The sequence below is a fragment of the Protopterus annectens genome, chromosome 8.part0 (genome assembly GCF_019279795.1).
Source record: "Protopterus annectens isolate FY-2018-M chromosome 8.part0, PAN1.0, whole genome shotgun sequence".
NCBI lineage: Eukaryota > Metazoa > Chordata > Ceratodontiformes > Protopteridae > Protopterus > Protopterus annectens.
In genome coordinates, this window is record NC_056741.1 from 1912079396 (window position 1) to 1912101063 (window position 21668).

Genomic DNA, 21668 nt, shown 5'->3' on the forward strand with positions numbered 1-21668 from the left:
TTTACACAATTCCCCACTAAGGCATTGTAGAAAAGCTAGAATAAACCCCTATGTCACCAGCTGGATTGACAGCTGACTCACAGGTAGGATGCAGATAATCAAAACAGGGGAAGTTACCTCCAAAAAGAGACCAGTCACTAGGTGAAGTCCCCCAGGGTTCTCTGTTCAGACCTCTACTATATGTCATTTACTTTTCTGAAGTAAAAGTCAATACCAAAGGGCTCTAGCTGACTAAGTTTGTGATGACTGCAAACTAGGAGTAGTCATTGAATCCCAAAATGACTCAAGACATCCCACAGGAAGGTTTGTCCCAAATAAATAATCGGTGACAAAATCATGGACTGAAAATAAATGCCAAAAAATGCATTATTGTACCCAGGTAGCTACCACAAACCTAAAAGTTGACACATCTGTTTGGGATGTACAAACTTATGTGGACAATGAGCTAACCTTTGAGCAATGTATCCTTGTTTGTAAGAAAGTCCTCCTGTATTGTGCAGCTTATAAACACAGGCATTGTGTCTAGATCTAGAGATGCCATTGTCCCCCTTTATTAAGCATTCATTATGCTAGTCATTGAATAGCATGCCCCGTTTGGCATGTATCTGTCCAGACACACAGAACAACTGGAATGCCCTCAGAGATACCTTACTAAAGGTATACAATGCCTAAACAACATGTCCTACATGGACAGACTCAAAGCCTTGTCACCATACTCGACATCCTACAAACTGCTAAGAGGAGACCTGTATCTGGCATACAAGGCATCCTCTAACCCATACTGCACACCAGCAAGTCATAAAAATATTTGGTCTGGGAATCTAAACCTCTTCAGCAACATCAACAGAATCATTTGGCGGGACAGATATATCTCACAGAGGATACCGCTGCTATGAAATAGACTCCCCATTCATATAAAACAAAGTTCATCCATGTCCATATACAAGCAGAACTTAGATCTATAGATGGGAAACAGAAAATGTACCCCAGGGCTGTCCCTTGTACTACTAATGGACAGAGGCAGCTACTAAATGCTTTATCCCATGCATGGGTCCCCTCAAATTATCAATGGTATGATCCAATTTATTCTCATTAGGGGTAATATATAATTATTGACCATGAAATGGGTAAGGCCAATTTATAATCAAATGGGATAGGTTGGTTGGCCTACAAAAATGGAAATTGGCTAAGCTTAAAAGGGCCCACAATGGCAGCTTGCCTAGTACTTGCCTATGAAGCTATGAACCTATTAACTATAGCTGTAGCAGCAGACCAAGTTCATATTTAAGACTGAACAATATACCAGATGGAATCTTATCAGATCCAATAGACATACTTATTTTAATTCTCTTCAGTGATGCTTGAATCATGTCTTGAGTTATAGTTGGACAAGTTTCTTCAAATACTAAGTTTAGTAATTCAGTTTCAGCCAAGTGCTTTGTGCTGCTGTTATAGTTTGTGAAATTGTGATTAAATGCATTAGCTATCTCAATGTTTCCTTCCATGATAATAATCATTCCTGAATGATTGTTTGTTTTATAGGAATTTACAATGGACAGCGCAGCAATGCAGTGGTTTGCATTGTCACCTCACAGCAAGAGGTTCTCCGCTTTGATTCTCATCTGGGGTGCCCACTGTGTGGAGTTTGCATGTCCTCCCTGCATTCTTGTGGGTTTTCTCCCACAGTCAAATACATGCTTCTGGAGCATTTCTCCCTGGGCCTCCATGGAAAATTGTTTCATTCCAAGTCAGACTTTCCCAATAAACAAATGTTAAATAAATATTTATTTATAATATTCCTTTTTTATTTCATAGCAGACTAAGAATGAATGCTCTGCCGTCATTCCCTGGCAGGTCATTGTTTATCATCTTTTCACACTTTTCTCTATAACTGAGAGATTTTTAATGTCTTTGTGAACAAATGCATCATCTCATGATACTTTTTAAAATGGTAGAAACAGAAAAAAATGTAATTTTTTGTGTATTGCCATCTGGAAGACTGACCCATCAGCTATGTTTTAGGTGTAATACAATCAATCCCATGCTTCATCTAGTACATAATGCATTGATTTTGCTAAGTACATTCCTTGTTATAAATCCATAAATGGTAACCAATTTTTTAAATATAAATAGCATAAAATATGAAAAACACAGTTGTCAGTATCAAAGTAGTCCAAAGTTGACACAAGGGCAGATTAAAAAATGTTGTTTCAGGCAACCTTGAAAAATGCTTTACTGGTTTGTTGTAATTTCCTTAATACTATTAAATGTCTGGACCACATGTTCTTCAGCAAGATTCATTTTAATCTTCATTCATTTGTTTGGATTGCTGCAGTGTATATTGCAATAAACCAATCACCTTCATTCCTTCCTTTTATTGAAGGCATAATATTTGGTTGATACACCTTTGGCTGTTTAAAGATTTTTTGTTTTAGTATCAAATGCCTGCTCTTCTCTGTCCCACTGATTAAGGGACCAATGATAGCTATCAAATAGATGAAAAACATCAGATTGTTTTATAGTGCTCTATGCGGTCTGACATGAAGTAACTCCACACAAGGCAGGCCTACTAATCTGATTCAAATTGATTCCAATAATTGCATATTAGTGCAAAGACCACCCTCTGTCCCTTTGCGCAGACAAAGAACTAGCCTACCTGTTAAAGGTGCAGAGTCATTGTTCAAATCCCACTAAATAGAGTCTGACCTCTGCTACAAATGAACTGTGCATCTATTTCTGTTATACATCAATTATTCCTGAATCATGAAGGTAGTATTACAAAAAGACACGTTGTCTCTCTTTTATGTCTTGCTAGCTCATATTCAATTTAGGCAATATTGATTTGCCCTTTACAGTAAATGCCTACTGGCTATAGCCAATGCAGCAACCGTAAACTATTTTGTCAATAGCAGCTTTGTTTTCTCCTGCTGCCATAAGTTGTAAATACTGCTGATTTGCAAACAAATTAGTAATCAGACATAACATGGCTTACTATCTTGTGTCTCATTGATAAAAAACACTCCAGAATTATTGTGAATGGTCTAGCCATTGCCATTTTATCAGCTATTTTGTATTTGCATCTACAGTTCTCTGACCTAATGTAGGTGATAAATTGCTAGAATATTTCAAGCAAGATTTAAGTTACTTATTACAGCGGATAGTAATGATTCAACATCAGTCATATTTAGAAGTCCTTTTCCTGTTCATACAGCTCCTACCAAAGTTACAAAATCATTATATTTATATGTTTATACTGTTAATTGTCTGTCAAGGCAGAGCTGTATTATTTAGAAAAAAAATACATTTATTTACATACATTTACATTTGACATGTCCTGCTTCACAGTAGTGCTCTCTGGTCTCCCACTCTGACCAGGAGATCTTGATTTAAATTGCAAGTTAGCATACAATCTTGGTATCATCATTTGTCTGCTTGCTTTCCCGAATCGCTTACACTGTATCCAATCCACCTGTAATTTGAATTTGTCAGTAGATGTACACCAACTGCATGTCAGCAAAGTTGTTTTCCCCCATTTTGGAACCTTTGTCAGCTTGTCCCCTCCTCCTGACTCTTCCAGGAGTAGTGTATTACATAATCATACTTTGTTATATTTTATGTGTTTATTTATGTTATTTTTTTTTATTTTTTGTATAGTGGCATCAACACAGCCTCCATTTTTACTAGACAAGCTGGTATGGGCATTGAGACCAAACAAGTGATTATTGACACTGTTACTGAACTGATGCATCATACAGTCATTTTACTGCACAACACTGCAATGAAAACTATTACTGCTTTGATCAATAAAAAGATAAGGAAGGCAGGCTCAGGGTGTCAGATTCAAATTCAAGTTACTACAGCTTCAGTCTTTGTTCTTAACAGTATGGGTTCTACATACTAAGCCATTAAAGTTAGAAACTCACACACATGCGCGCACACACACGTCACATTACCATAAGTACACAACAACAAATAAAACCTCAACTCTTCCTCTAATATTAGCTCACAAACACGTGGACACACTCCTACCCATAACACAGAGTTACCTGGTAAATTCAAAAGTTTCATTATTAGTGAACAACCCCACTTGCCTGCACCCATGCAAACCTCACACTTCAGATGAAAAGTCAAGGCTCTCAACACTGACATTTGTGGCATTCAAAACATACACTTTCTATAAAACAGGCACACCATGTCATTTAGTTGATGCTAGCAAATTCAATAGAGTGAACTGATGTTACCACACCACCCTTGGCTGGGAGTAGCTCCATGTTCAAACTAAATTCAGTGGATAAGAACTTTTGCCCATTATTCTCTGTATCATTTCACAATGAGAGCACAGAAAATTATAGAAATGTGCCTGGGACTAACTATACAAACCTAGCTTGAGGTAGTTCAGTAACTAAGACTCTTAAAACAACTTGCAAAGCCCTCTCTGCATGAATGCTACTCCTCCCTTCTGTGGAATATCATTACTTATCACCAGCTCAAGTTATTATGCAAGAACAGCAGAATTTGTACCTCTCATGCAGTGAATTGTTTATCACGAATGTTTGTTTTCATGCTGCAGAGATGGAGATAAATGTCAAGTTTCATGTATAGCAGTTATCTGCCATACAATACGGATAACTGAGATTTGTTTTAGGCCTAATACTATAGTTATACATACAATTAAGTGGGTTACAAGATTTTATTTAGTGGTAGTCCTTGCTAGAACCTTAGTATAAATATGTGGAGGAGAGTTTTCTCCCAAAATATATCTTCTAGGACAGAATGTTCAGAACATCAAACAAATCAATATTCTTAGTAAGAAAAAATGAATAAAAATGTTCACTTTTACCCAATGATACTAGAAAATAATGTGTAATTCTAAAGAAGGTTATTTAGATGTTCATTGTAACTTAAAGTATACCCCAGGAATTTGTAATATAAGTGACAAGCATCTGTTAGGCAAAACACCAACTTAGTCTTTCATATTTTTGCAAAAACATTCCTAGAAATTTCAAAATGTAATACATTCTATAAAATGAAAGTAAATAAAACTATTTAAAAATTCCAGGTGCAGTGTATTAGCCACACGAGAAAACAGAAATATTAACCAAGAAAGCTCGTAAATAGTACATGTAGTTATTGATTAGGGAAGCTCATAAATAGTAACCGTAGTTTTGGATGAAGAAATCTTGTACATAGTACCTGTAGGCCTTGATGACGAAAGCTTGTAAATAGCACCTATAGATTTTGATAAGGACAGATTGCAAATAGTACCTGTAGTTTTTGACATGGTCCTCCACTTCATTCAGTCCAACTGCATAACTCAAAGCCATGTTATAAGAACCTGCTTGCACAGAGGATCCCCAGTTCACCTCTACAAAAAAAAAATAAAGTTTCAGGATTTATTCCAAAGCAGCCAATAAATACATACATCAGTTGCTAGTGAGTGTAGATGTTGGAGTTTTAGTTGGTATATTGCAATTAATCAGAAGATCAAAGTAATGCCATTTATCTGGTGCTCCAAAATATTACATTTTTTTTTTCAAATATTGCATAAACATGACTTTAGTCATTGGGAATGGTGCACACTTGCATGAATTTGCTTATGTATGACTAGACACCTGAGGTACCAAAACTGTCGGATACCCTTCCGTGCTGAAGATTCCTTTGGATGCCAGTATTTATGTAGATACGATGAGAGAATATGATGCAGCTTGTTACATCCACAGTTTGGCAGGAAACACATCTTGGAAATGCCTCTAGTTACTCAGCTTGCTAAGTTTGCAGTACCCCCCCCCCCACAACAGACAAAAAACACACACATACACACACACACACACACACACACACACACACACACACACACACACACAAAATCCACACAAACATGCACACGACACGCATACAAACACATACACACAAATGCACACCCACAGACAGAGTCACACACCCAATCACAAATGCACATGTGTACACACACGTGTGCGCTTAAACTGGGTTTCGTGGCACTACAGTGACTGCACAAGTTGCTGTCAGCCCCAGGTTTTGCACTTCATTCTCAATACTGAGATTCTATCTTGTTGCAGTATATAGCTGCCCTATTTGTCCATGTAGGTTTTCTCCTGATACACCAGTTTCCTGCAAAGTCCCAAAGGCAAACTGCTTGGTTTGCTGACTACTCTAAGGAATCACCCATAGATCTGTATTGTGAAGTCTTTCTCACCAGTAAAGGAATCTTTATCTCAGTGGAATGACCCTGGTTAATAAAAAAAAATAGTAAATAAAAGTAGAAGGAGAAATGGAATGACACGGGGTGATATAATGTAAAAAGAAGAAGAACAAAAACTGCTGGGAGTCTTGATAATGATTGTGAAGGTTTAAAAACTTAAAAATTAAGAAGGAAAATGCTTATTATATAATAAATGGCCATTAACATTCAAAAAATGAGCATGCTGATTGGTCAGCCCAACCAACATGCCTGTTGTAAATCGAGCATATACCAATGGAAAAAAGTCCAGTCACCAGGTCTTTCTTCTATTAATATATATACTATGGAAATTCTACTTTTCTTTAATTTAAAAAAAAAAACTTACCAAAACAGGAGACTTCAAAAGAACGAGAGAGATGGGACAGAGAAAAATACAAGGATACTCAGGTGTGTTATGCAAAACTAGAGAAACGTACCTAATTATCATTATATTTTCTCTGTCTCATCTCTCCCATATGTTTAAATTTTCTGGATTTCATTTTATTAAAATTAAAAACAAACAAAAAAAGCAACAGAGTTCTTCCTTTCTCCATTGCTTCCTTTACACAGCACTGATGTACTGTGTAAGCATGGGAATGTAAGTCGCATACATATGTGCGGTACATCAAGAAAGCCCCAGGATACAGGAGAAAAATGTGGAAGAGCAGTACAGTGCCATTATACAAGGACATTATTTAAGAAAAGTAAGTAACTTTTTTCTTAAATAATGTCATAGTGTAATAGCAATAACCTACGGCTGGGTGTGGGTAATGCTGATTTACCCATGGTTGGCTTTGTTTGGTCACTTGGGCTTCGTCCTCATGACCAAACCACACCAACCATGGGTAAATCTAACATTACCCGCACCTAGCCATGAGTTATTGTTGTACTAGCTGATAAGGACAGTTCAGGTTTACTAAGAGTCTTGAAGCAAGGGTTAGGCAGTTAATAGTTAAGGGAAAAATGAATGCATTGTGCAAAATGTCCTAACATAAAAATGAAAGGGATCCAGAGTGATTATCTGGCTGCAAGAGAAATTGCAATGCAAAATATTGCAAACAATAGCACTACTAGACACAATGATATGAATATAGAATCTCAAGTCTCTCTTTGCCTACACTATAATCGGAATCTGGAACTCACTCCCAAACCACATAACTTCTGCAACCTCTGCCTTCCAATTTAAAAAACTCCTCAAAACCCACTATTCAAACAACTGGCTTTGCTCTTGTGACTCCCCAGGTTAAACCACACGACTGCACTGTTGCATGAATTCTGCTGAGGATCACCTGTCTCTTCCTCTAGTTACCTAGGTATACCTGTTCTACCCCAAACATAAGGGCTTTTCAGAATGAGCTCCTATCGTACTAAAAAAAAAATTACTTTTTTTCAGTTATTGTACTGTTTTCAATCTTATAATGTACTGCATATAATCCTTACAGCAAGAAATTGTTAAACTCCGCTTATTACATGCTGAAATGTAGTCTTGTAATGTACTTTATATATTTCTTTCAAAAACAGGTTGCTAATATCTGCATACTGCATGCTGAAATGCATTCTTAGATGTAAGCTCAAATCCTCACTTATGTACTGTACTGTATTTGGAGCTTTTCTCCCTGGGCCTCCGCTGAAAATGGACCTGTGTCCAGTTGGACTTTCCCGGTTATCAAATGTAAAATAAAAATAAATAAATCAATAAAAATAAATTGCATTCAGTGCAAAAAAAAGGCATTTTTGTAGGGTGGCTCTGTATCCTACAGCATGAATGTGGGGTTTCTGTTCCCATACTTCTGATCTCTAAAGATATTATCCTGGAGGTGCCACAGACCTGTAGAAATGATTACAGATTTTACCTTTTCCTATTTCTCTCACAGGGACATGACAGCACATTCAACCAAACAAGGTTCTACATACTAAGACATCAACAACAGAAGTAACTAATTGCACAGGAACAGTAATTCAATTGTCAAAAAAGGAGTAAAGAAAATATAAGTAAACTGGTTAGAAGGCTTGTCAGCAACCATTTCAACTAGACTTCAAAATACTTTCTGTACCATAATTATTATCAATATGTCAGCCTTCATCATATGAGTATGATATAATTCCAAAGTCAATGCAAGGGAGAAGGATAAAAGTACAATTAAAACTTGCTCATCAGTCCCCAGTGAAGAGATGTATGTACACAGGAAGTAATATCAAAAAGCGACTATTTGAATAAATAGCACACATCCACATTTAGTAATTGCTCCAGAAACCTTCCCACAAATTAGAATCATGCATTGGTTGCATGCCTTATGGCAAATAAGTTGTACAGAATCAATGAACGGTGTGCAGTGAAGTCTGGACTGGCTTGTAGAATATGGACTGCTCAAATGTGTGTGAAAAAGTACAAAACTGAAATGTATTTATGATAACTGCCATTTGTTTTTGCTGCAATCTATTAAACCATAGCAAATGAGGACAAGCACTTTAACTATGTACCAGGTTTTTTGTAGAGTACATATGCCAGCAGGAAGATGACAATGCCAACTGCGATCAGTGCTGCCCACCACGTCAACAGGAACATGATGACAACTGAAATAATGGCACCAAACAGGGAGGCCCACTTGTTGTAGTATTGAAATGAGGGTCTCCAGCCTGTGGAAAGAAGAGAATGAAATAATTCCATATACTACAAATACCACAAACAAATAATAATACATTATTATGACACTGCAAGTGTTACAATTCACAGTCACATGGGCCTCTGCATCATAAACTCTACCAAGTCATTATACTGGTACATGCTTGACTGTAATTCCATGTTTGTTGTGAGTAAGAAACATTTGTACATCATAAACATTTGTTCTTGCATCACTAAAAAAGTGGGAGCTGCATGTTTATAGGATGCAATAAAACTAATCATGTTGCAAAATACAAGATGAAATAAGAGTTTGATTGCAAAGTTGTAAAATAATGTTGTCAGATTAAATTCAGGCCATTATTTTAAGCAACTGTGAATAGTTTTAGCTCAAAGTTTATCTGAGGCCCGTTCTCATAAAGTAAAACAGTATTATAGAACCAATGTGCCATAAGTATTTTTGTATATCAGTTCTGAGGATAGAATCCTACAGTAATAGCAGTAATGATGGTGTAGTTGACGTGAAAGTGTTCTAAACCTCAAAATGCACTCACTCGAGGCACTCCTTAAAATGGAGAACATTGACATCTGTGCAGTGACAGAGACCTGGTTCAATGCTCCAGAGAGCACCCCTGCATTACCAGGCTATAATTCATACCACACCTTTCGGCCACCTAACTTGGACCGAAGCACTAAAGGCGGAGGTGTGTCCATATTCATTAAGGATATCCACACCTCCAGGCTAGTTGCTCAGCATAATGCATCTGAGATTATCCAAGTGCAACTAACTCTGGGCAAGACCGCAATGCAAATTGTAGCTTGCTACAGATCCCCCACCATGCCCCAGGATTCCCACTCCTCATTTCTTGATACACTGGAAAATATTAGGGTACAACCTAACACCCTAATAATTTTTTCAACTACCCCACCATTAACTGGGAAAACTACTCATGTACCAACTCTTGTGCTCAACGTTTTCTAGAATTCATAAATTCCAATGCATTGGATCAACTTATCCACACCCCCACCAGGGGCAGCAATATCCTAGACCTGGTCATTACCAACATGGGCAGCCAATGTTCCACACCAGAGGTCAATTCCTCGTTGGTCAGATCCGACCACAAGCAAATCACCCTAGACATCCACATCCCAGCCCCACCCCCCATTAGGGAAACCACCGTAAAAAATTTCTCCAAAGCTAACTTCACGCTTCTTAAGACAGAAGTGGCAAACTTCACGACACCCATGCTGATGGACTATAGAGATACGACTGCTGAATCCTATACAATCGCACTTTATAAACACTTAAACAAGTGCATGGATCGTGCAATCCCTAACAGAACCAAGATGCTATACTCCAAAAAAAGGAAGCCAATCTGGTGGTCCCCTGCTATAAACAAACTCTACAACAGAAGAAAGAAACTGTTGCAAAAAAGAGTAAAATCCCATAATTGGAGGAACTCCATGGTCAGCCTCAGTAAGAAGCTGAGGTCCCTCATAAAATCCTTCAAAGCTAGTTATGAAAACAAAATTGCCACTGATTCTAAAGACAACCACAAAGCATTCTATAACTATGTCAAGAACCCCTCTCTTATCCCCTAAAGGGCCCATCTCTATACCGGAAGAATGTAAAGTACCTGTAATCATGGCTGCACAGGTAAAAACACACTCTCCAAAGCCAAGAACACAGCATCCATGGGACCTGACAACATCCCAGGCTGCATTCAACATGAACTACAGAACGAACTGGCACCCCACATAAGTACCATGTTCAATCACCTCAGGCTTTGTGCCCACTGAATGGCGCACAGCAACAGTTATCCCACTCCACAAAGGAGGAGCCACCACGGACCCCAGGAACTACCACCCCATTAGCCTGACAAGCCTGGTCTGCAAGGCTATGGAGTGTATCATCATGGAACTTATAAACAATGATATTGGTAATATACAACTCTGGACCCTACCCAGTTTGGGTTTGTAAAAGGCAGATCATGTCTCCTAAACCTGACAGACTTCTTTGTCACCAAAGCTGTAGATGAGGGTAAGGTGGTACACACAGCCTATCTAGATCTCGCCAAGGCTTTCGACACCATCCCCCACTCTGGAATTATAGACAAACTCACTAAACTAGGTATAAATCCCTATGTCACAAGATGGGTTGCCAACTGGCTCACTGACCGAACCCACACTGTGAAAGTAGCAGACTCTAAATCCAGCTTCAGACCAGTGACAAGTGGAGTATCACAGGGTTCAGTCCTAGGTCCTCTCCTGTTTGGTATCTACTTCTCTGAAGTACAGGCTAACACAAATGGTCTTTGGCTAACAAAGTTCGCAGATGACTGCAAACTAGGAGCCATAATCAAATCTACTAATGATGTGAACATCCTACAAAAGGGCCTCACTGAGACAGATGACTGGTGTCAAAGCCATGGCCTCAAGCTCAATGCCAAAAAGTGCATTGTCATCCCCTTTGGTAAAAACTCTGTACCTATGAACTACCACATAGGCGGTAGTCTACTTAACACCGAAAGTGTGATAAGAGACCTTGGGACACAGGTGGACAGTAGTCTCTCCTTTGAAAATCACATCGCCACAGTAGTCAGGAAATTCTTCTACATGGCACACCTCATCACAAAACGTTTCTCATGCAGGAAAAAAGAGGTCATTGTTCCCCTCTAATCATCACTCATTAGACCCATTATAGAGTACAACGCCCCTTTTGGTATGTACCTCACAAGACATCTACAACAACTGGAAAGGCCACAGAAATACCTCATAAAGAGGATTACCGGCCTCAAACAGATGCCCTACGCAGACCGTCTCAAAAAACTCCAGCTTTACTCTGTCGCATATCGCCTACTCATAGGCGATCTCTGCCTAACATACAAAGCTATGTCAAACCCAGAGCTGTTGGACATGCTCCACATAAAGAAATCCCAATCTCTCCAAGGTACATGCTCTAGGGACCTAAACCTTGTCACCACAATAAACAGAACATGCTGGAGGGATAGATTCCTATCTCAGAGACTTCCCATACTCTGGAACAAACTACCTATCTATATCAAGCAAAGCTCCTCATTAGCACTCTTCAAGAAAAATCTTGATGATTGGATGGGAGATAGGAAATTCACTCCCGGGATCACTTCTGTGGCTCTGCTTGACAGGGGCACAAGAAAATAATTTTCTTGGGTGGCAAAAGCCAGGGTAACGTTTGGCTAGGCTTATATAGGCCCTAGACCAATAGCCTAGTACCTACCTATGAACCTATGATGTCATGTTGAAATTCTTCATCCAACATTTGTAAAAATTGTCCAGGTTACAGCCATTAATTGAAATGCCAGATCAATTAAGCTGAACTGGGTAATTCACATAAATGTATTGTTTATCTCGGGTTATGGATCGGAGCGATCCACGAGTTGAGACACATCTTATAATCACGTATGGTGTCCTCCTTGTTTACTTGGTAATTATAAACAGATGTACATTGGCTGGCTGATCCATAGTGTGTGTGTGTGTGTGTGTGTGTGTGTGTGTGTGTGTGTGTGTGTGTGTGTGTGTGTGTGTGTGTGTGTGTGTGTGTGTGTGAGTGTATAGAGAGGGTCAAATGGAGTGAGACAAATGAGAACAAGAGAGTTTTCTTTGGGGGGTTAGAAACTGGTAAACTGGGCAAATTCCACTATTCCATATGCAACAAACTGTCCATGTGAAAGGTAACATTCTTTAGTGTGATCTGACACTGGAGAGAAAACAATAAAGAAGACAAACATGGTCAATGTTAATAAGTGGAGACACTGAGGTACTGCCAGACTGCATGTCCAGTATTGTACTAAAGTCCTGAGGTAAATAAGTAACAAATGGGTTTGGAAGTCCTTAGTGGATGTTTAATTCATCTTTCATTGAGCTTGGATTCTTGCCCATTTAATCACATGGACCCCAGCTGGCAATGTTTACATTATCTTTTGAAGTGTTGCAATCTCAGGTTTGCTCTTTTAGTTAATTAACTGCAGTACATTAAATCCCATGTATAAGGGTGTTGAGGTTTTGCCTCTGAAGTAAAAAAAAACATTGTCATTTTGTACCCATTCAACTGAATGGGTTTGTTGGGTCATGGCACACTGGAAAAATGAGTGATTTAAATGTACTTTAACTCCTTATTAACCATGTGATTTCGTAGGCACAGAGTGGAGATGAACAGAAATTAAGCAGGATTTTAGCAATGGTATGTGGAACATGCCACAGAACTCGTTACTCTCTGTGTTCAGCAAATCACCACTGGGACAGATCCTTTTTGTATACTTAGGGATACCATTGCATATTTCATATTCATAGCCAAAATTGAAATATAATTGATCAGAGCATCTCACAAGCAACCACACCAGGCCACTTCAGGCAAAACAGAGCTACATTTTGAAAGGAGTGTGTGGAAAAGAAAAAAATATAACTACACGCATGGGGCCTTGTCATTATCTCCGGTGTTCCATGGTTCACTGTGATAAACCTGGATACATGAGAGTGGAACAAAAATGGCATGAGTGAAAGGAGTAAAATATAAAGTATTATAAATATAAATATAAAGTGATACACTACTGGATAGCTGGGTATGAAGGAGTGAAGACACTTAGGACAGAGAGGCAGAAAATACAAAGAAAATACAAACACAGAATATAAATATCTGCATCATTTTCCTGTATATGAGGTCAACTTTAGTTAACACAGCCAGTGCAGTGTTGCTGGACATGACAGGTGAGGTCTGCAACGGGCAATGCCATGATGAAAGAAAATTCCACAGCAAGAGCATATGGTAGCTTTCATGCAATCTAATAGTAACAAGTCACCTGGAGTACTGGTTCTCTGAAGAGTAATACTCTGAACAGGCAGTCCAAGCTCATAATTCAGTGCCACATGTTTCTACTCTGGCCTGCACAGCATTAGCCATGTTTTTGTTTTTCATGATGCGGTGACATTACTTATTCCTCAAAATCTTTCACTTTTCCATATTTTTAAATGTTTCTAATTTTAACCAAATTTGCTTTCTTTGTTACCTGTTGAAATAAACAATGAAAGTTCTTTTACCTTCAGTGTATCTGAATTCACTTATTCTGTATGAAAAAAATCAAGTGATTTTTTTTTTAAAATTGCCTGCCTAATAAAATCTATCTAATGCCATTTCCATGCTCCCATCATAAAGAATGTGTACCACATGCTGTATTTAATTATTTATTTTCAGCTCTTATACCTTTCTCGATGGTTTCAGCACCATGTGAACAATCCTTTTTTTTCCTAGGTTATAGCTGTCCTTGTTCTTTGCTACCATCAACCACCTTTCAAGCTGGTTTGTTTTATAGTTTGTCTTAGTGTCTTTTCTGGTTGGACAATGTTTTCTTTAATTTTAATGCAGTTTTATTTTTAGCTGTTTCTTCTTTCCAGTTTTCTTATACATCTGTTAGTCTGCATGGATTTCACTAGTAGCGTCTTGGACTGAGAGCTCTTTTTGTGTGTAATGGGGCGAGGTGGTTCCACTGCCTTTTCTGAATAGCTAGTTCAACAGTCTGCAGCTCCGAAGAAGTCCATTACCAGAAATTAGCTGATGTGTAAATTTGCCTTGCCATTGTTCCAGATGATACTTTCCCACATTTAACACTCTCTCCTTAGCATGGAAATACTCATCCTCCACCTCCCAAAAAGGTCAGACTTCTATTACCTTCTCCACTTCAGTTATTTTTTTCAGTCATTTTTTGCCATGTCCATTCCTTCACTCTGTTTATCCCCCCATTTTGATTACCTCTTCTAAGGGTGGTTACTCCTGAGATAATTCCCATTTCTCTTTCCCTTCTACTACCAGCCTGTACAGCAGATAGATTTCCTTACTGTTTTAAGAGTCCTTCAATCACCACTTCATGTCAAGAAATAAAATGTTATTTGAATTAGAAATCTTATTCCATTTAAAAAAAATAAATGCCCACTATTGTCCTCAAATTACATTGCATCCTGGTAATGATATAACATGAATAACATTCAGTTCTGATAACTATACAGACTAACAGTGGTTATAGTGGTTTAGGTCTTACAAAGGATACCTACAAAAATTATGACTGAAAGTGGGACTTGGGGGTGTACTCTTAAATACTGGAGAGTATAGAGGGGATATTATGCAGATGCAATGCTCTGTCTTGGAACACGTGCAAAGGGTGAGGGAGAAAGGAGACAATGGTGACCAATAAAATGGAGGATGTTTAGCTGGACATAAGGAAAAACTATTTCATGGAGAGGATTTTGAGTTTCTATAAGATAATGCCAGCTGTAGTGATACAGTGTAAGTCAGTAGAGAAGTTCATTACTTCACAGAACAAAATGCTGCTCAAAAAAGACAAACTGGTAAAAATTTATTATGAACCATAAGAGTAAAACAAATTATTTTATTCATGTGGTTTATAATTAATTTTAGCAGTTTGTACCTAAAGCTTTAGACAAATGTTTTATTGTGGCTTATTTAGGACTTTTAAAGCAGCAGAACTATTTTGAGGAATTTTGTTGTTTGCAGTAGCGCAATGATGTCTCAGGTACTGGCAGCTGATGGGTACATGCAGAGGGGAAGTGAATGTGGTGTATCATTAGTCTTCATTCAGTTAGCAGTGTCACATGTTCATACATGCATAATGCATGTACCCATGAACCAGCATATCATTAGTCTTCATCCAGTCAGCACTGTCACATGTACATGGTGTATGTACCCATGAACTTCATATAATTTCTCTTTATATAATCAGCATTGTTACATATTCATATATATATATATATATATATATATATATATATATATATATATATATAAAATGTATGTACCTATGAACTTGCATATTATTAGTCTATCCATTCAATATTGTCACATTATCATATGTATATTATATGTAACCATGAATCAGCTTTTCCACATGTATTGAACTGTCTGACTTTTCGTATTTTAACCCTTTATGAATGTGTCTGCTTGTTTGTGTGTGAGTATGAGAAAACAGACTAAGGAAAATGATCTTCTTCTTCTTTCAGCTTTTCCTGGTTAGGGTTCGCCACAGTGAATCACCTGTCCACTCATGATTGGCAGTGGAGTTTTATGGTGTTAAGTTGCCAGCCCGGCGCACAACCTTCCACTGAAGGCACACACACGCACACACTCCTAGGGCCAATTTGGAGTGTCCAATCCACCTACAGCATGTCTTTGGGATGTGGGAGGAAACCCATGTGACCACAGGGAGGACATGCAAACTCCACACAGAAGGCACCCCAGCCAAGGATTGAACCAGAGAACCTCTTGCTGTGAGGTGACAATGCTAACCACTGCACCACTGTGGCTGCTCACTAAGAAAAATGATCTAATTTCTTATAATATAGATTGAAACCCATTAAATCTGGTAATCAGGCTGCAGTCCCAGTATGTTTTGGAGATGTTAATCCATGAAAAAGGGGTGACATGGGACTAGCAAGATGAAAAAGAACTAAGTAAGACTGGTGAGCTCAAACAGTTTATTGGACCTGTCTGGATGGTGACGGAGGGGTGATGTTTTTGTTTTCCTTGCTTTTAATGTACATAGGTTCATAGATATATAAAATTCAAACATCAAATATAAATATTAAACAACAACAATTTACAGATCAAAGGAAGACTTTTGGATAAGGAGTCATGAATAGTAATTGTGCTTCTCTTCTGCAATCATGACAAACTGCATTACACAAAGCACAACAGTAAATGTGAACTTTTGGTTCTGAGTCATGGCCTGGTTATAAAAATTAAAAAAAAAAAACAGGAAAAATATTGCTATTGAATACACTCCACATTAATTACACCTTGTGAGTAATTTCCTTTCACAAGTAGCAGTTACCTGGTGCATTTGTGATGGACGCATGGAAACAGCTAAAGTTAATCAGGGCATAGGAACACAAGAAGAAATTTGATATAATTGGTGCAATGGCATTCAATTCACCTATGTGAAAAAAAAGGAATAGAAAAATGACATATCATTGTTATCATTGTATAACTAATCATCTGTATTATGATTATTGCTGTAATTATATGACAACCCAGCTGTATGGAGAAATATTGATGTGTTTATCATTTTCTAACTAATGTAATACCAAGTATGAAGTACTTCAACTTTGGAGTCATAAAATAAGTAAAACATACAGAAGCAAATGTTCAGAGTGAGAGAAATCATGCATTCATTATTTAGACACATGTTCCAAGTGTAGATTTTGAGACGTTTGAGAGGTATGCATGCATTTATTCATTCTCATAGTAATTGTGTATTCATTCATACATTCCTTCATTTAATTTATTAATTTCATTTCCATCCAACTATGTGGAACCTGAACAGCATCATTAAAAAAACAAGATTAAGACAGTACAAGTAAACAGTTTTGTCAACAGCTTATACACAAAATATAAATTAATACATTTCTGCTCATTCCCAAGTCATGATATTCAAATATTCAAAAGGAAATATTAACTAAGGGACAATTTTAAAGAGGTTGTGTTAAATGTAACTGCTATGGTTTCATTTGCTTTACTTTTCACATCACATTTTATAAACCAGGTAATTAGAAGCGCAACACTCTATAGATGCAGGTTCTGTACTCTGGTACAACCTAACACTGAGATATGGCATGCAGGGCAGCATGTGCAGTGGATACTGTACTCTGGTACAAGCTAACACTGTGATATGTCATGCAGGGCAGCATGTGCAGTGGATACTGTACTCTGGTACAAGCTAACAATGAGATGTGGCATGCAGGGCAGCATGTGCAGTGGGTAATGTACTATGGTACATGCTAACATTGAGATATGGCATGCAGGGCAGCATGTGCAGTGGATACTGTATTCTGATAAAAGTTACCACTGATATTTGGCATGCAGGGCGGAATGTGCAGTGGATACTGTACTCTGGTACAAGCTAACACTGAGATATGGCATGAGGGGCAGCATATGCAGTGGATGCTATACTCTGGTACAGGCTAGCACTGAGATATGGCATGCAGAGCAGCATGTGCAGTGGATACTGCATTCTGGTACAAGATAACACTGATATTGGCATGCAGGGAGGAATGTGCAGTGGATACTGTACTCTTGTACAAGCTAACACCGAGATATGGCATGCAGGGCAGCATGTGCAGTGGATACTGTACTCTGGTACAAGCTATCACTGAGATATGGCATGAAGGGCAGCATGTGCAGTGGATACTGTACTTTGGTATGAGCTAACACTAAGATATGCCATGAAGGGCAGCATGTGCAGTGGATACTGTACTCTGGTACAAGCTAACACTGAGATATGACATGCAGGGCAGCATGTGCAGTGGATACTGTACTCTGGTACACGTTAACACTGAGATATGGCATGCAGGGCAGTATGTACAGTGGATACTGTACTCTGGTACAAGCTAACACTGAGATATGGCATGCAGGGCAGCATGTGCAGTGGATACTGTTCTCTGGTACAAGCTAACACTAAGATATGGTATGCAGGGCACCATGTGCAGTGGATACTGTACTCTGGTAAAAGCTAACATTGAGATAGGGCATGCAGGGCAGCATGTGCAGTGGATACTGTACTCTGGTACAAGCTAACACTGAGTTATGGAATGCAGGGCACCATGTGCAGTGGATACTGTACTCTGGTACAAGCTAACATTGAGATATGGCATGCAGGGCAGCATATGCAGTGGATACTGTATTCTGGTAAAAGCTACCACTGATATTTGGCATGCAAGGCGGAATGTGCAGTGGATACTGTACTCTGGTACAAGCTAACACTGAGATATGGCACGAGGGGGCAGCATATGCAGTGGATGCTATACTCTGGTACAGGCTATCACTGAGATATGGCATGCAGAGCAGCATGTGCAGTGGATACTGCATTCTGGTACAAGATAACACTGATATTGGCATGCAGGGAGGAATGTGCAGTGGATACTGTACTCTGGTACAAGCTAACACCGAGATATGGCATGCAGGGCAGCATGTGCAGTGGATACTGTACTCTGGTACAAGCTATCACTGAGATATGGCATGAAGGGCAGCATGTGCAGTGGATACTGTACTCTGGTATGAGCTAACACTAAGATATGCCATGAAGGGCAGCATATGCAGTGGATACTGTATTCTGGTACAAGCTAACACTGAGATATGGCATGCAGGGCAGCATGTGCAGTGGATACTGTACTCTGGTACACGTTAACACTGAGATATGGCATGCAGGGCAGTATGTACAGTGGATACTGTACTCTGGCACAAGCTAACACTGAGATATGGCATGCAGGGCAGCATGTGCAGTGGATACTGTTTTCTAGTACAAGCTAACACTAAGATATGGTATGCAGGGCACCATGTGCAGTGGATACTGTACTCTGGTAAAAGCTAACATTGAGATAGGGCATGCAGGGCAGCATGTGCAGTGGATACTGTACTCTGGTACAAGCTAACACTGAGTTATGGAATGCAAGGCACCATGTGCAGTGGATACTGTACTCTGGTACAAGCTAACATTGAGATATGGCATGCAGGGCAGCATGTGCAGTGGATACTCTACTCTAGTGCAAGTTAACACTGAGATATGGCATGCAGGGCAGTATATGCAGTGGATACTGTACTCTGGTACAGGCTAGCACTGAGATATGGCATGCAGGGCAGCATGTGCAGTGAATACTGTATTCTGGTACAAGATAACACTGATATTTGGCATGCAGGGAGGAATGTGCAGTGGATACTGTACTCTGGTACAATCTAACACTGAGATATGGCATGCAGGGCAACATGTGCAGTGGATACTGTACTCTGGTATGAGTTAACACAAAGATATGGCATGAAGGGCAGCATGTGCAGTGGATACTGTACTCTGGTACAAGCTAACACTGAGATATGGCATGAAGGGCAGCATGTGCAGTGGATACTGTATTCTGGTACAAGTTAACACTGAGATATGGCATGCAGGACAGTATGTGCAGTGGATACTGTACTCTGGTACAAGCTAACACTGAGATATGGCATGCAGGGCAGCATGTACTGGTACAAGCTAAAACTAAGATATGGAATACAGGGCAGCATGTGCAGTGGATACTGTACTCTGGTGCAAGCTAACATTGAGATATGGCATGCAGGGCAGCATGTGCAGTGGATACTGTACTCTGGTACAAGCTAACACTGAGATATGGAATGCAGGGCACCATGTGCAGTGGATACTGTACTCTGGTACAAGTTAACACTGAAATATGGCTTACAGGGCAATATGTGCAGTGGATGCGGTACTCTGGTACAAGCTAACATTGAGATATGGCATGCAGGGCAGCATGTGCAGTGGATACTGTACTCTGGTACAAGCTAACACTGAGATATGGAATGCAGGGCACCGTGTGCAGTGGATACTATACTCTGGTAAAAGCTAACATTGAGATATGGCATGCAGGGCAGCATGTGCAGTGAATGTATCCAAACCAGCAATGCTAGAGGCTGCAGACACTATAGCATGATCACCTAAACCATCAGTAGCAGGGGCAATAACAGTTCCTCCATTCAAGGATGATCTCTACCATGGCTTAATGGCAGGTCTTTACCTGACTTAAAGTCCCATCTTGAATCTATGAGTCTAGCACAAAAATTGCATATGCTTCCATGTAGGTGAGCTAACCACACACTTAAGGTAATTTACTTTCCCTTCTTATTCTCCCCCTCCTCTATGTCACATTCAAGGCATTTATCATTAAATCAGGTAAATGCTTGACGAAGTGTGAGTTTTCACTCAGGTCAGATGATGGCCAGTATCTCCTAGCTTATGATGTCCATAGAGAGCTTATCTAAGTATAACTTCAACATTTATTTGTGGCATACACTTTGGTCACCACATGATCTCTGCCTATGACTAAGAAAAGAGTACAGAATACAGTATCCAGAGCAGAGAATTTTGAACCAATGGCTTTGTAAGACTGAAATGTTCCTGCATATGATAGGTAACATAAGGTCATTAGGCTTATGACCATGTTGACTTCTTAACAGTTTCACACGTCTTATGATCTATAAATCACTGCACTTTGTTTTTAAATATGCTTAAGCTACTGTTCACATTAATTTGTACAGATTATTTGTTCTTCTACATTGGCTGAATGAATTATATCTCCTTCTGGGTCTAACTTCAGCCAGTCTTGTAAAAAAAAAAAACTATATATATATATATATATATATATATATATATATATATATATATATATATATATATATCACACTTTCTGTCCCCAGCCGAATGCATCCTTAAACTATTTCCTACTTGCAGTGTTATAACCGTCCCATTTTTTTCTGTAAGACAGGAAAAACATGTAATTACATTAATTCCAATCTTTCCTTTAACTGTATGGTGAGTTTCCACTCTATCTAACATTATTTTCATTATTTCATACATCCTCTCTGCTATCCTGATCTCTTTCTTTTTATACTGGGTCCATACTAAACAAATTATTCAGATTTGTTGTTTATAAATACCACATACATACACATTATCAGCTTACTATGTAATTTTGTAAGCCTTGTAAAAGTAACCCACTGCCCAATTTGTTTGTCCATAAACTATAATCACCTGTTGGGTAAACATTAAATTTGTCATCCACAACAATTTTTGAAAAGTATCTCTGTGGTATACCTAATTACTTTTCCATATGAATAATTGCTAGTTTCTATTTATATCAAAATGCATCTCCACAGATATCTCCCTATTTACTTTAAACCTCTCATTTTTATATCCCACTTACTTGATTTCTGTCATTTGTAAAGCATGA

The 21668-nt window shown here is 38.7% G+C and overlaps 1 protein-coding gene across 1 annotated transcript in view; it reads right to left on the minus strand.

The window, feature by feature from the left end:
* The window catches only part of SLC12A3 (solute carrier family 12 member 3), a 564508-nt gene that overhangs the window by 293178 nt on the left and 249662 nt on the right, over positions 1 to 21668 (minus strand). The window contains exons 17-19 of the mRNA XM_044079103.1: positions 16733 to 16834; positions 8720 to 8875; positions 5266 to 5365 (exon numbers count right to left, since the gene is read on the minus strand). Of these exons, the coding sequence (XP_043935038.1) occupies positions 5266 to 5365; positions 8720 to 8875; positions 16733 to 16834 (358 nt within the window). The remainder of the gene's footprint in view (positions 1 to 5265; positions 5366 to 8719; positions 8876 to 16732; positions 16835 to 21668) is intronic.